Source organism: Porcisia hertigi, chromosome 12, assembly GCF_017918235.1.
Source record: "Porcisia hertigi strain C119 chromosome 12, whole genome shotgun sequence".
NCBI lineage: Eukaryota > Euglenozoa > Kinetoplastea > Trypanosomatida > Trypanosomatidae > Porcisia > Porcisia hertigi.
The window spans coordinates 484,382-500,022 of NC_090571.1; the positions used below are offsets into that span (position 1 = coordinate 484,382).

The 15,641-nt window shown below is 58.6% G+C and overlaps 3 protein-coding genes across 3 annotated transcripts; all 3 read left to right on the top strand.

The window, feature by feature from the left end:
* Positions 1–1,699: 1,699 nt before the first annotated feature.
* Positions 1,700–6,403, top strand: JKF63_07523 (uncharacterized protein; the record flags this gene model as incomplete). Its single annotated transcript, XM_067903460.1, has 3 exons — positions 1,700–2,311; positions 2,342–2,647; positions 4,160–6,403. 3 exons carry the CDS (start codon positions 1,700–1,702, stop codon positions 6,401–6,403), a joined length of 3,162 nt encoding a protein of 1,053 aa, XP_067758885.1.
* An 879-nt stretch (positions 6,404–7,282) lies between these two features.
* Positions 7,283–9,148, top strand: JKF63_07524 (uncharacterized protein; the record flags this gene model as incomplete). Its single annotated transcript, XM_067903461.1, has 1 exon — positions 7,283–9,148. The coding sequence occupies one exon, from the start codon at positions 7,283–7,285 to the stop codon at positions 9,146–9,148; it is 1,866 nt and encodes a 621-aa protein (XP_067758886.1).
* A 2,135-nt stretch (positions 9,149–11,283) lies between these two features.
* Positions 11,284–15,330, top strand: JKF63_07525 (uncharacterized protein; the record flags this gene model as incomplete). Its single annotated transcript, XM_067903462.1, has 1 exon — positions 11,284–15,330. The coding sequence occupies one exon, from the start codon at positions 11,284–11,286 to the stop codon at positions 15,328–15,330; it is 4,047 nt and encodes a 1,348-aa protein (XP_067758887.1).
* Positions 15,331–15,641: the final 311 nt, after the last annotated feature.

The following is a 15,641-nucleotide window of genomic DNA, read 5'->3' on the forward strand; positions in this document are numbered from 1 at the left end:
ACACAATGTCTTGTACTCCGACGACCCCCACGAAATTGGTGTGAAGGTCGAACAGGGCCTGGCGCTCGACAGTGTAGCGATCGGTGGTGCCTCGGTAACAGGCTCTCGAGCTCAAGGTCTAATCCCCCTCGTTCCGCATGAGAGCATGTCAGCTGTATGCAATGGTTCATCCTCTGCAGCGGGAGTGTCTGCTGCTGTCGTGGAGACCGACGGCACCGGATGGCGTTCAGACTGCAGAGACCACGAAGAAGTAAGCAAGGCTTATGGTGGTGCCGCAGCAGATCACTGTTCGTACCGCAGGTCCACCACTGCAACCTCAGCTCCCACCCGAGCGGCGCACTCGACTTTGTCCAGTCCTCTTCGTTGCCCCCCGGGCGATCCTAAGACGCGCCTTGACATCCTGGAGGAAGTAGAGATGTGCAATCTGGTCCCCGTACTGCCTCGCACCTTTGCCGTGGAGCGGCTGGTGCAACAGCTCGTGCCGTGTACTTACGCTTTCGGGCCACAATATCCACTGCCATCGAATGCGGCGTGCGCGTCATCTGCGGAGCATGCACATGACGGCGCCAACGCATCGTCAGCGGGTGCGTCCAGAGAGCAGGTGAGTGTCTCCCCTATTTATACTTCCACGAATGGTGGGTGTCTTGCACATCTGCGGAGGGTTTCTGATCAGCATCTCGCCTTTCTGCGTGCGGTGGTCACTTCACCAATCATGGCGGATGCCGTGACAGGAACGTCAGCAAGAGACTCTGAGGCTGCTGTCGAAGGGAGTAGTGTGTCTCGTGTGTGCATTGCGCTGCCATCTGTGCCAGTGTACATGCAGGCCACGTCCCTAGCGGCGTGCGGGGACAGCAACGATACAACCTCTATAGCGACCCACACCACTTGGAGCAACGGTGGTGAACCCACGTGCGTTAAAAGCGGAGGTAATGACAAGAAGGAGCTCGCACCGCCCACACCCCCCGTCGTTGAGGCGTATGCGTCGCCAATGTCGCCTCCGACGACCAACTGGAGCTGTAACGGGGGCAACGTGGAGGTGGTGTTGGCGCACTCGGCGGCGGTGTGCAGGGATGCTGTCACGGTCTCTCCAGAGTCTTTTCGCTTAGAGGAATCGCCTTTCGGCAGCGGTGTCGACGCTTCTGTGCCACGGGAGGCAAGCGACCCGGTCGCATCCGTCGGCGCACCGATCGCGGGAGGGGTGGGGTGTGCGGTCGCCTCCACATGTGGTTTTTCCCCCTATCGCCCACTTAGTGGAGATAACTCAGGATCGATGCATCACCAGCCTGCGCCTCAGGAAGGTTCGCTAGCACCGCCGTCATCGCTGGCATCGGCTGTGATGGAGACTGTGGACTGCCTTTCCCGTGAGCGAAATGCTGCATGCACATCGTTTGCTGGTGCGCAGGCCCGCTACACGCAATACCGAAGGCTTCTGCTTCAGGGCCACCGAGGCATGGAAGATGTCCCAACAAGCCGGAGCACAGAGAGTTTCGCAAACACGAACTCGGTTCTCACAGATGCCAGCCAAGCACAGCTGGAAAAACAGGGTGATGTGCCATCACGGGGCGCTGCCGCGATGCCTAGCCCCGCAGAGGGCTTTGGAACGCCAGATGGGGCTCTGTCAACTCCTGCTACCGCCGCCGCCCCTCTTGCCCCATACTTCAGGGCATCCGGTGCATCCACGGACGCCGGCGTTTCGGCGATGGCCTTCACTCAAACGGATGCGCGCAATGCAGGTGATGTGTTGCCGTTGGGAGGAGGTTTTGCCTTTTCTAGTCAACCCTTTGGCATACCGCTTTCCTTACATCTCGCTCCGTCAGCACCGCACGACTCTTATCATCAACATCATCATCATCACGAGCAGCAGCGCCAGCGGCAGCAGTCGCACCTGTACGTACCCCCGGAGTGGCAAGGTGGCGCTTTGGTGGAGTGGTCATCCGGCACAGTGAGCTACACTTCTGACACGCTGGGGCTCTACGAAGAGCAGCAGATGCGGGCACGGCGTTTCTATTACCTTCCCCCACCCCCTCCAACTGCGCTACTCGTGGCTGGGGTGCCTGTCCAGGGCGTTGCAAACAGCCACGCCAGCGTGAGCAGCGCCGCAGCCACAGAAGACCGGTCAAATTTGCGCGGGGCTGTCCTCGCACAGCTTCAACGATTCAGCCGCGTCCGAAGGGCTGAGAGTGCCCTCTCTCACGGTGCAGGAGCTTCGGAGAACAAGGAGGCGGCCACGCCTTGTGTGTTCGACAAGCGCACCACCGCCACCGCCACTTCCGTGGCCGTTGTCGGGGCGTCACGTGTTGCACCCCGGCCGCTAAATCTCGTAAAGGGGCAGCTGTCGACGGCGATGAGCTGTTCATCATCTCCCACGTCTCCTGCAACCATGTCTGTGGTGTCTTCTCCAGCCCATCCATGTTGCTGCTACCGATGCCTTCCCCTTCTTGTGCAGTTCGCTCAGGTGCCGTCGGTGGCGTCGCCTGTCCTGCGTCGCTACCTCGAGGTGCTTCACCAGAGGGCCCTCCCAGGATTCCTCGTACAACAACTGCGTCATGGCGCTTCTATGGCTTCCACTGCAGTGGAGGTCGCCTCCGCGCCTTCACAGGAGGAGGTGATGAAGCCGGCGTCGAAGCAAGCTCCTGCTTCCATAACGGGCACAGCATCCGCGAGGGGCGGATGCCATCGTCGTGAACGTAGCCGCACCAACCGTGTTCGCCAGCGCCGCGGAGAGGAAGACGATGTGACGACCACCAACGGCGCAAAGCGCAGCAAAAAGGGGAGCGGTTACAAAAACGTGACGTCGCCGGCAGCTCCTTGCTCGCCCAAGACGACCGGTGGCGGCGTTCAACAATGGCGTTCCACAGATGAGGCGCTGGGGGTCTTTCCAGCTTTGCAACGGTGGCTCACGCAGCGGCAGGAAGGTGGAACGGCTACGCATGGAACGCCTCCAACCCTAACCCTAACCCTAACCCTAACCCTAACCCTAACCCTAACCCTAACCCTAACCCTAACCCTAACCCTAACCCTAACCCTAACCCTAACCCTAACCCTAACCCTAACCCTAACCCCAACCCTAACCCTAACCCTAACCCTAACCCTAACCCTAACCCTAACCCTAACCCTAACCCTAACCCTAACCCTAACCCTAACCCTAACCCTAACCCTAACCCTAACCCTAACCCTAACCCTATGCACCCTAACCCTATGCACCCTAACCCTATGCACCCTAACCCTATGCACCCTAACCCTATGCACCCTAACCCTATGCACCCTAACCCTATGCACCCTAACCCTATGCACCCTAACCCTATGCACCTTAACCCTATGCACCCTAACCCTATGCACCCTCAACCCTATGCACCCAACCCTATGCACCCTCACCCTATCACCTTAACCCTATGCACCCTCAACCCCTACACCCTAACCCTATGCAACTCCTAACCCTATGCACCCTAACCCTATGCACCCTCAACCCTATCAGCACCCTCAACCCTATGCCACCCTCAACCCTATGCACCCTAACCCTATGCAATCCTTAACCCTATGCACCCTAACCCTATGCACCCTAACCCTATGCACCCTAACCTTATGCACCCTAACCCTATGCACTCTCAACCCTATGCAACTCCTAACCCTATGCAACTCCTCAACCCTATGCACCCTAACCCTATGCACCCTAACCCTATCCACTCCTAACCCTAACCCTTAACCCTAACCCTAACCCTAACCCCTAATCCTAACCCTAACCCTATCACCCTAACCCTATGCTACCCTAACCCTAATGCTAACTCCTTAACCCTTATGTCACCCTAACCCTATGCACTCCTAACCCTATGCACCCTAACCCTGTCCACCCTAACCCTATGCACCCTAACCCTATCCACCCTTAACCCTATGCAACCCTTAACCCTATGCACCCTAACCCTATGCACCCTTAACCCTATGCACCCTAACCCTATGCACCCTAACCCTATGCACCCTAACCCTATGCACCCTAACCCTATGCACCCTAACCCTATGCACGTCGGTGGCGTCGCCTGTCCTGCGTCGCTACCTCGAGGTGCTTCACCAGAGGGCCCTCCCAGGATTCCTCGTACAACAACTGCGTCATGGCGCTTCTATGGCTTCCACTGCAGTGGAGGTCGCCTCCGCGCCTTCACAGGAGGAGGTGATGAAGCCGGCGTCGAAGCAAGCTCCTGCTTCCATAACGGGCACAGCATCCGCGAGGGGCGGATGCCATCGTCGTGAACGTAGCCGCACCAACCGTGTTCGCCAGCGCCGCGGAGAGGAAGACGATGTGACGACCACCAACGGCGCAAAGCGCAGCAAAAAGGGGAGCGGTTACAAAAACGTGACGTCGCCGGCAGCTCCTTGCTCGCCCAAGACGACCGGTGGCGGCGTTCAACAATGGCGTTCCACAGATGAGGCGCTGGGGGTCTTTCCAGCTTTGCAACGGTGGCTCACGCAGCGGCAGGAAGGTGGAACGGCTACGCATGGAACGCCTCCAAGCGGGCAGCCTGCCAGAGCTGGGTTGGTGGACGCCGCGCTACCAACGGACGACGTCACCCAAGCGTGCAGCGGCGCGTCTTCGGAACAGTTGGCACAGGCGGAGACGACATCGCCTCGGCGCCACGGGCGGAATTGTGCGCCCGGTGCGTCTGGAGCTCGTTTTTCTTCTTCCCCACACGCCGAAACATCAGGGACTGATGTGGGCTCTCTCGATTGGGTTGATGACGCCGTTCTGGACGAGGTCGTTGTGGTTGGTGTCGTGCCCCGTGGGCATCCGCACGAGCTGAAGCTTGTAGTGCCATCTCGCGCCTTTTGTCTAGCTCTCACACAACGGCTGGAGGAGGTTGCCGAGGCAGCCGTGCAGATCCTTGGGTTCATAACGCCGCTCCATGTAGCGCTGCCGTCAGACGTCCTGGTTGGTGTGCACGGGTCACCAGAGACTGTATCAGCAATGCACAGCACATTTTCTCACGACACCACCAACACCACCACCACCACCACCCACTGGCGAGCTTGGCTTGAGGAGGAGTACTTCACGTCCATGTGGACGACGCTGCGGCTGCGCTTGACGGCAGTGGAGTGGCAGTCGGTACTGCACGATGCATGCCGCTCTCCCTTTCTCGGAAGGTGGGCAAAATGTGCTGCTGAGGGATTTGGTTGCGGGGGCACCATGCTCCCTGGTGAGACGCTACGCACTGGAGTTGGTCGATCTGCGCCCAGAACACACGAGTGGAACGCGGAGGGTTCGCCTTTAGAAACGACGCAACATGTTGAGGAGGCTATACACAACGCTGTCCGTGACGTTCAGGCAAGCGTGCGCTCAGCTGCTGAGTTACACACTTCTGCCTGCCTCAGTGCCGCCGAGGATCTCGTCACTCGTGTTGTCCTCACAGCGTTAGTTCCCATTCTCCACCGGCGCATCACCGTAATGTACGAGTTGCTGCGGCACTACGCCTCCAAGTCTCTGTACGCGTCACACCGCGAGCAGTGTGACGCATATCAGCACTGGTACAGCATGACGCCGTCTCCTGCGGCTGTGCTGCGGCTGTTGCAGCGCAGCGGACGTTTCGGTAGGGCCCTAGCGCGCTGCTACCCTCAGTACGATCTCTCTCCCGATCGATCCTTCCACCCGACGACGGCGCTGGACAGCGGCGTCCGCGGAGAGACGGCGACACCACGGCACGCAGCGGCTTCGAGGTCGTTCCCATCGTCTCCGCTGAGCCGCGCAGCGGACAAGGCTGGAGTCTCGACAGATGCGGATAGCGGTACACCTAAAGAGTTGCAGGTGTCTGCGCCTTCGCTATCCAAGGATGAGCCCTCCTGTTACCTCAACGGCTTCTCAGCCACCCGCGCAGGGGACTCTCAGGTGCGACCTCGGTCGTGTGCAGGTGCACTCGCAGAGGTCGAGGATGACGAGAGTCCACCGCTGTCTTCTTCACCGACGGCAACCACGGCGCCGATGGCCGCTGCTTCTGCGTGGGTGTCCTCCCCTTTGTCCTCCTGTGATGAGGAATCTCTGCAAGGGTCGTCACCGCAGGAGCAGCAGCCGATGATTTTGACGTACGTGCCAGAGGCGGCGCTACTTGAGCCTCGCTATCTCCAGCGCTTTGCATGGTGGATGCACCGTACTCACCACAGCGCTGGTGCAAACAGTTTCGGAAGCGCTGGGAGTATCATCAACAATAACACCAGCAGTGCCGGCGTAGGAGCACAGCAGCTTTCTCGAGTCTCCAACACAGTGCTGAGCATACCGGGCGACTATCTGCGTGTTCTTCCTCTGCAGGAGCAAGACCCGTCTATCCGCACCGTGTTGCGCAGCATGGCACAGAAAGGACGCACACTGGGTTTGTGGGAGATGCGTCAGCATATCCGCCATCGTACCTCGTACGTCTATCACTGACAAGACCACACAGTCATACTCTCATGCAGTTTTTCGTTGTTGTGTGCTCGAGTGCTAAAGCGGTACAGTTGGAGAAACTTCAAGACTGGACTTCTCTATTTTTCGATAGAGTCTACGTCAGCGTCTGCACCCGTGTGACCTCTCATCGCCCCCCCCCCTCCCTCCCTCTTTCTCCCTCCCTCTCTCTTGGAACCTTCCAATGCGCCATCCCAGAGTAGTCGCCTGGCGGCAGGCCACCTTCTCTGCCTCCGTATGTGTGCGCTTCTCGGTTTCTCCATGAAGTATAAAATGCCTCTCCCCCTTTTTTTTCTTTGCTCTTCTTCCTTCCACCCCTAACCACACGTGCTCACGTACACACACATACACACACACACACACACACACACACACGTGCTCTCTCACAAGGCAGAAAACCCTAGCAGACGGTCTGTGCTCCTACGCTTAGACGTTCGCAGTAAGTGTCCACAATACACGACGCATGCGGTATGGAGAGGCCTTGGTAGCGTGTACGTATGCATTGCTCGCCTCTTCTTGATTTACTCTCTTTTCTCATCCCCCTTTTCCCTCCCTCCCTCCTTCCCCCCCTCCCCTCTGACAGTGTGCGACTGCACCCCTGCTCTCAGTGTCTTCCTCTTTGAGCGCCTTTCACGCGCCGAGGGGGGAGGGCACGCGATAAGTGAATCGATCATCACTAGTTGTTGTTGTTGTTGTTTTTATTTTTATTCTTCTACTTGTGTTTATGTATACTCCGCCCACCACGATAGCGTCGGCATTTTCTCTCTTGGAGAAGAGAAAAACAGGCGAAGGAATCTCAAGCAAGCAAAAAAGCTTCACCTCGCTCCTTCATCCACACCGGCGAGTGGTGCGACCAGCCCCACCATGGATCGGTGCTACCGCACGCTCGGTCTTAACCGCGGCGCCGCCGAAGCAGACATAAAGCGCGCGTACCGCAAGAAGGCGCTGCTGCTTCATCCCGACCGAAACCCCAATGGTGCAGAGGCCTTCAAGGCCCTCCAAGACGACTACGAGCAGGCCTTGGCGCATGTGAAGTGCCGAGGTAGCCGCGTAGCGGGGGCGCCGTCGTTTTCTTCACCGCCGCCACCAAGACAACCGGCTACACATGCAGCGGGTGCCGCGTTTTGGTTTGCGCGAGCAGCCGGCACTGCGTCTTCGCCCGGCTCCGTTCCACGCCCTCCCACTCCCCTGTTCACCGAGCAGGAGCTGTTCGGGGATTCGATCCCTGGTGGCTGGTCTGGTGTTGGCGCGCGATGCGGTGCACCCGCATCGAGGGACAAGAAAGCAAACAGCATGAGAAATAGCGAGGGACCTACCGGGGAGATGAACGGTAATAGCAGCGCCCTCAGCGAGGAGGCTGCTGCGGTAGACGCGCGATGGCGCCGCGCGCATGGGGCTCGTGTGCCTCTTAGCGCATACGAGGCCAGCGGCCCGGTTCCCCACCCGTTGACACCATCTGAGATGAACCCGCCCTCGACAGCTTTCTCCTCCGGAACCGCCGGTGCACAGAGTCGCGCGTCTGCGACTGCCACCGGCGTCCCTCCATCGACCAAGGAGGAGTGGTACGCCTTTCTCTCACGTGAGCATCAGTGGAGATCGACTTCTGCTGAGGGGTCGTCGTCTCATACGAAAGGCGCGGCCAGCAGCACTGGCAAGGGCGCACCATCACAGGGTGGCAATGGTTGCGTCGATCAGAGTGACAAACCAGCAAGCGGCGGGGGCGGTGGGGAAACCGTGGAGAGTCGAGCGTATCGCGAGGCCACATTTTTGGAGCGCCGTATGAAAGAATTTTTAGTGAAAAAGGGAGAGAGAGCGGCGACACACGCGCGGACGCACTCGCCGTTCGGCGGCGCCTCCCCCTCCGATGACCTGGACGCAGACAGCGCCGCCACCACCGCCTCGGCCAAACAAAGCTGCTGCCACCAGCAGAGTGACCTTCACAACGACACTAGCAGCGGTGCAACGGGTGACGCTCCCGAGGCAGAGCAAAAGGGCAGCCCGCACCATGAGAGTCGCAAGGTGGAGGTGACACAGCGCTGTCAGCCCGGTGACGACCACGCGGCGACTTCGACGAATGACGGCGGTGCGTCGACTCACCTCGACGACGGCAACAATGCTAGCGGCCCTGGTGCACGTTCCGATCTATCGGCGACAGCTCAGTCGTCAGCATCACGGGGTGGAGGGCCTCTTGCAGGTGACACGCCGCCAACAAAGCAGGGATTCCTGTCGGGTTCAGATTTCGATGAGCGATTGAAGAGAAACGCCGCCCACCGAGAAACGATTCTAGATGAACGCCGCCTCCTTCAGGGCGAGTACCTCCGCCACCACTACACTCCGAGCCCAGAGGAGGTGGCGATCATGAGCGACATGGAGGTGTACCTCTTAGCGTCGCTTCTGAAGAACATTCATGGCAAGGTGGAGAGGGTCATGGCGGCACGTCTTGAAAGGGGGCCGTGCAGTTGCTGTGCTTCCGCACCACGAGCGCACCAACATTTGTATTTCACCTGCACCCATCCGAGTATTTGTGTCGGCTGCGGTGCGTCAGGGGTACTCAAATGTCCTATCTGCGGAGCTGCGCGAGCGGATCGTTCGAGCTCGCTGCCACAACCCACCGCCTTCGCCTCATCTTTAGAGGAGTCAAACCTTTCCTCTAGTGCTGCAGGTACGTCTACAGCAACAGACGCTTCCGCGACGTGCTCTTCCCCCATCGTAGCTGACAAAACAGTGTAAACTAGAACCAGCGATCCCCTCTCCCCCCCCCTGCTTCCCCTATATATACAACGCACCGAGGAGAGAGAGGTAAGGAGCGGGGGGCCCCATACCAATTGGCTGGGCAACATCCCCTCCTCCCACCCCACCCCCTTCCACGCCTCCCCATATTATCTTTTTTTTCACCGGCGCTGCAGCAAGAAAAAAAAAGGGGAAAACGGCAGCTCGGCTCGACGACTCGCCCGCATTTTTCTGTATTATGTCCAACATAATTTGGTTTGATGGCTTCTTCAACTGCCTCTTCTCTTTTGCCTCTTTTTTTTTTTCAAATACCCCGTCGCCTAGATGTGTTGTCCCTCATCACTCGGTGCACCGAGAGAGAGAGAGAGGGAGGTGTCGTCTGCGCATATTCTAAACCTTCCTCCCTCTGCCCCCCCCTCCCTCTGCCCCCCCCCCCCCCTACCGACACTGCATCAACATACTCGTCTGCGAGACGGGGGAGTGCGTGACGCTGAGTAGATGAAGGGGTTTGTGTGTATGTGTGTGTGACCACTGATTCGTGGTTTGAGTTGCATCACACACGCATCACACACACACACACACACACCGAGGCAGATAGCGTGTGTGGGATGAAAGAAAGAAGCATGTGTGTGGTATCGTTACAGATGTTCATGTCTCTCGAGCAGTGTGTGTGTGTGTGTGTCCCGCGCGGGCCCCTCCCCCCCTCCCCCTCCCGTGAATACTTTTATAGAGAGACGGGCGAACAGACACCATGCCCAGCGACTATCTTGTGTTTGTTTTTTTCCTTTGTTCCCACCTCGGTGAGATGAGAGGGGCAATGAACAGGGGGTAGGGGGGGACAGTGGATTGACAGTGACGATGTAGATGGGTACGCCTCTCCCCTTTATATATGTGTGTGTTTATGTATCTGTATAGTTTGTGCGTTCGTCCCATCATCGCGGGCTAGAACTAGTGGAAGAAAAAATATATACATACATACATATATATATACAGTATATACATGCACATATATATATGTATATAAGTATATATATATATACTGACTTCTGTGCATGCAATTCGTGACCCTCTCGTTTGTGTGGCTCTTTATTTTTTCCATGCCTTTTTTTTTGCTATTTTGGACTTGTTGTTTTTGTCTGGTGGTGGTGGTGGTGGTGATCTCTTTTTTTTTTCTTTCTCTCACTGTATGCTGCATCTTTATTCCGATTTTGTTTTCTTTGGGCATCACATCTCCAACCTCTGCACCCCCAACTCCCTCGACCTTTCTCCACCTTCGCTCATGCTCTGCACTCTTACTCGGATTCACGTTTCTTTTTTCTCTTTTTTCCTGGCATTGCTCTGCCGCCATCGCCGCCGGGCTGAAGAAACGACCGTCACGTGTACATGTATGTAACTTCCCCACCCCAAACGTGTGTCCCCTTCCCGTTAACGTGTACATGTCTCCCTCCCCCCCCCCTTTGCTTGGGGGGGGGGCTCGAAGGTGGCGCCTGGCATGACTGCAATGAAGCGGCTGACAAAAAATGGAAAGAGAAAAACACAACAACGATGTCGACATTCCGGGTGCTCCTCACTCCTTTACTTTCTCGTCTCTTTCGCACCTCCCCCTTTTTTTTTCTCATTCCCATTCCCTCGATTAGCCTTCGTCGCTCCCTTCTTCCCCTTCCTCCCCTTCCTCCCCCCTTGCCATATTGAGTGATCTCCGGCCTTACGACACCCCCTTTTTTTTTGCACGTTTTTTTTTTGCACGTTTCTTTTTTGTCACCCGTGCTTCTGTGCGTTTGCGCGTGGAGTGGTGGTGGCGGCGGTGGGGGTAATCTTTTTTTCACAATCGACAGGCACCCTACATTTTTTTTTCTTTGCTATATTTTGTTCTTTTTTCTTCCTATTCGTCTCCCTTTCCCTTCTCCCCCCCAAACACCGACACACAAACCCACTGCACAAAAGTGACTAGAGCATCAACAGCATATACGAAAGGAGGGCTCGTCATACACAGCAACCCCCCCTTCTCTCTCTCCCTCTTCTTCCTTCCCCACTCTGATTCCCTTTTTTTTTTCAAGGTGTCGTTGGTAGCTTTGGACGGGATTCCCATTGCAATTCACTCAGCCCTCCACCCCCCCGTTGCCCCTCTCCCGAAGATGAAGCCAGTCACCACCTTCACGCTGGCAATGGACTTTGCGCCAGATGAGAGTCAAACCACCTTCCCTGGCATCGTTACCATCACGAAGACAGCACTGACCGTGCACCGGAGAAGTGGCGGTGGTGCCCCCACAGCCATGCCGGACCCCGCCACAAATGAGCGTGCTTCCTTTGTCGGTGTGTGCAGCTTGCCCCTGATCCAGTTCTATCGCCATAAAGACATTGTCAGCATCATGCGCGGCTCCAGCTTACTTTTCGACAACGCCGCCGCTTCCATTGGTCTACATTCCGAGGTTGCCGACAGAAGCAACAGGGAGTCCTCTATCAAAGGCAGCGACCGCTCCCGCCGCGACAACCCGACGATGTGGGAAACTCTAGCAATGCACTTCTCCTCACTTGGCGATTGCGACCGCGTGGTGGAGTGTCTGCTGAGTCGCGGCGCTGAGGAGACGTTGATGCCGCCGTTCCCGATACGTTCTGGGTCTCACCTTTCGCACAACCTATCAACTCCGCCAAGTGTGAACAGCTCCCCCCACCACAACCACCACCACCACCGCCGCCGCCACCACCACCACCATCAAAGCCCTGACGCGCGCGCCAGCATTGCTGGCCGTGATAGCCACCACAGCCGCCCCAACTCGCCAAGCGTGAGGAGCCGTCGTCTCGCCTCAAGCAGTATCAACGAGCGTCCAGAGCAGGACGACGTCACGCACTATGCTGACACCCACAGCACCCCTCCACGGATGAGGGTGTCCACTCCGCACAGCGCCCGCCTGCCGAGTCGACTGGAGAACGATGACGCAACAACGCAGTTGTCAGTGCGCACCCGCGAGTCCACGCCGCGCTCCTCTCGCTTGCCATCTCGCCAAGAAAACGATGACCTGGCTTCCGTAGCCACCCCGTCGCGGTCAATCCGCTCCTTACAGCAGCGTGTAGCGCCCGGTCGCTCCATTCTCGCTGGCAGGTCGAGTCTGCGCGCCTCTGATGAACTGCAGGAGCCACATCCCTCTCACTACAGTGCAGAGAGGAGTCGGGCCGCCTCGGCAGCGACATCGATGTCGCACCGACACTTGCATTCTTCAGTGCACCGCCGCCTAGTCGACCCAGCGGAACGTGAGTTTGCTCAGACAGCGGGACACCCCCCCTCGCCTAGCCGTCCACGTCGCCACCACAGCCACTCCGCGTCGTCCCGGTCGCGGCACAGAAATGGAACCCCCTCCGCCGCCTCCGCTGCCGAGGGCTGCTATCCGCGCCGCCACCGCACCCCGAGCAGTGCGCGCGGCGAGCCCAGCGCTGCTCCCCGGTCCGCTTCTGTGTCAACGCTCGACCAGCACGCCTCCCCCCGCACCACAGCAACTGTCCAAGGCGCGAGCGTCACCTCTCCCCGGATCGCGTCGCACGCGAACAAGTCCAGCCAGAACGCCTTTTTGCGCAGCGTGCAGCGTCTGCAGCACCACCGCCTTCATCTCATGCAGTATCTACACAAGGAGATAGTGCGCCAGACCTACTTGGCTGAGGAGGCAAAGGTCAAGGCAGCTGTGGCGGCTGCCAAGGCGAGCCCGTCACACCACCGTTCAAACTCACCGTTAGGTGGACGCGCAACAGAAGCGATCGCGGCGGAAGCGGCGCGCCTACGCGAGATCGAGACTCGCCTGGTACAGGTCGAGGCCCTCCACAATGAGGCGGAGCGCGAGCGTGAGGAGGCGGCTCGGCTGCGCCGCGAATACGAGTGGAGAATCGAGGAGATGAACGCACATAACGGCAACGGCGCCATGCCGGGCACCATCACTGGTTCTCACAACGTCTCGGAGCCGAGTTCGTCTGTGATGAGCCCGCATCGCAGCAGCGTGTATCCGGTGGCTGAGCAGCTGGTAGTGGTGCCTCAGCAGAACGGCGGGGGCAGCACCTATCCACTGACAGCTCATCAGGGGTGCCTCATGTCCGCAGAGTGGATGCTGGCCGCCGATCCAGCCGCGGCCCCTCGCCCGGATGACGTGGATCTCGGCGTCGCCATCATTGACCGCTACGTATTTGGGGAGGAGTGGAACCGCATCTACCCCGCTTACGAGGCAGACATCCGCTTCAATGCTCAGATCGACGTCTGCTTGGCAATGAGGCTGCCCCGTCGCCTAGTGACCATCACCAGCCTCGCCGTCGACCGCCCCGGACTACGGCTAACCGTGGAGATCCGCTACAACCGTGTCCATATCGAGCGAGACGGTCTAGAGCGGCGCATGCATGGCTGCCCGTTCCGCTTTCTCCATCGGTTTTACGATATGCGTGACTTGTACGACCCCATGCACGACGGCGCCGCCTCGCTCGCCAGCGGCAAAAGCGGGAGGATTGCGAGTGCATCAAGTGCTGCCAGTGGCCGGCGTCCCTCTTCGATGGTGTCGCGCCGGATGTCTCGCACGATGTCGGCGCAGCGCCGCCGCCCAGTGCCTGGTCGCCTATACAGCAACAGCGACAGCAACAGCGGCACCAGCGACACAGATGACGACTACGACATGGACGCTCGCCGAGACCACTACTATCGCCGCACGGAGGATCGCGTCCGTGCTGCGGAGCATCGCATGGCGAAGCGTCGCGAGTGCATGGCGGCGGAGCTGCGCCACCAGCTTGCAGAGAACATGGCCCAACTCGCTGTCCAGGAAGAATATCTCCGCGACGGCATCCGGCTGGAAGAGGCGAAAAGTCGACAAAAAGCCGGCAAGGAGGCCCGTTCGAACGTGAGGTCGACGCTTACAACGTCCATGGCGAACCTGGAGGAGGAGGAGCGGGTCGAGCGGGCCGCAACAGAGGTGGGTGCGGCGCGCCAACTGCACGTGCTAATAGGTGGTCACCGACGAACGCTTGCTGTTTTTACGTTGCAGGCCAGTGAGGCGCAGCGGCGCAAGAGGATCGTTGCGCAGGAGTCGCAGGCCCGGCGGGACCTTGACGACGCCATGAACCCAGCGCGTGCCGCTCAGCGGAAACAGGCCGAGCGGCAGGCGCGTGAGGAGGAGGTACTCTCCAGTCGAGGTGCTTGGCACACGAAGAAGCCCGAGTGGTGGAGGGCAGCCGTAGCCGACTTGGAGGCGGATGAGGTTGCGGCGCGCGCGATTGTTCGTTCGCAGGCGATGGAGGCGCTGCTTGATCTCCTGTTCCGCTCGCCGGTGCCGAAGTCCCAGGACGGCCGCCATGCCCCGCTGCACGCGCCGTCCACACTGAAGGCGCTGTTGGGTGACCTGCAAGAAGACGAGGTTGTGCAGCGGCAGCAGATGCTTGCCAACGAGCGTCGCCGTCGCGTGTTGTATCAGCAAGAGGACGTCATGAAGCGTGAGGCGGTGGACCGTGTTCATATTGAGACGATGGCGATCGACACCTGCGACGCCATCGTGGATAAGATGATGGCGTTGAATCGCCATCAGCTGGAGCGTCGACTGATGGACCGTGAGCAGCTCATGAGCCTCATAAATGAAGAGCAGTTCTACCGTAGAACAATTCTGTCAGACGAGCAGGATGCCTTCGAGGTCATAGCGGAGCTCTTCGCAGTGGGCCTAAAGGTTTTACTGACGCACATGCCGGAGATCCGTGTCGACGACAACGACGAGGACCTGCGCCGCCGCCGCGTGAGCACGACGCGCAAGGCGAAGCCATTTCACTACATGACGTTCTCTCCAGACGACATGGATTACCCGCCGAGCGCGGTGCTCGCGATTGAGGGCATTCTCGGTTGCTCAATCAATAAAAATCTCGAGGTGGTGAGTGTGGCCCGGCCACTGCCCAAGGCGGAGGAGAAGGAGCTGCAGCTGCAAGCGGGCGACATGATTCTCGACATGACGGGCCACTCTCTGCACTCCCTGTCTCACCTGCGTGAAGTACTATCACACCGTGCGATGCAGATTCAAGAAGAAGCGTTCGCCGAGTTCCCGGAGGTGCCGCACAACCAACTCACCATTAACCCGGCCTTGCAGAAATACATTGAGGTGTTATGTGAACACCACAACTTTCTGGTGCAGGTGCTGCGTGGATGCGAGATCTACCAAATCATTGTGCGGTCCTGAGCACAAGAGAGAGAGCGCGCGCGCGAGAGTGAGGGGAGAAGGGCCTGCTTGGCTTGCCTCCCAACCGTATTCTCGTTGGACACTGTGCGGTGGGGCTCAATTGGCGGGTAGACTCTGGCGCAAAGAGTTAACGTGCTCCTCGAGCACCTGTCCTGCACCTTTACTGTGTGAGGGCCGTCTGCAGCTCTGCACCCCCACGTGTGTTTGTGGTTTCACAAAGACCCCGTCGCGTGCCGTACCGTTTTTTTTTCGCCTTCTCGGCTTCTCAGCTCTCCTTTTGGGCACTCCTTCCCCCCTCCCCCCCCCTCCCT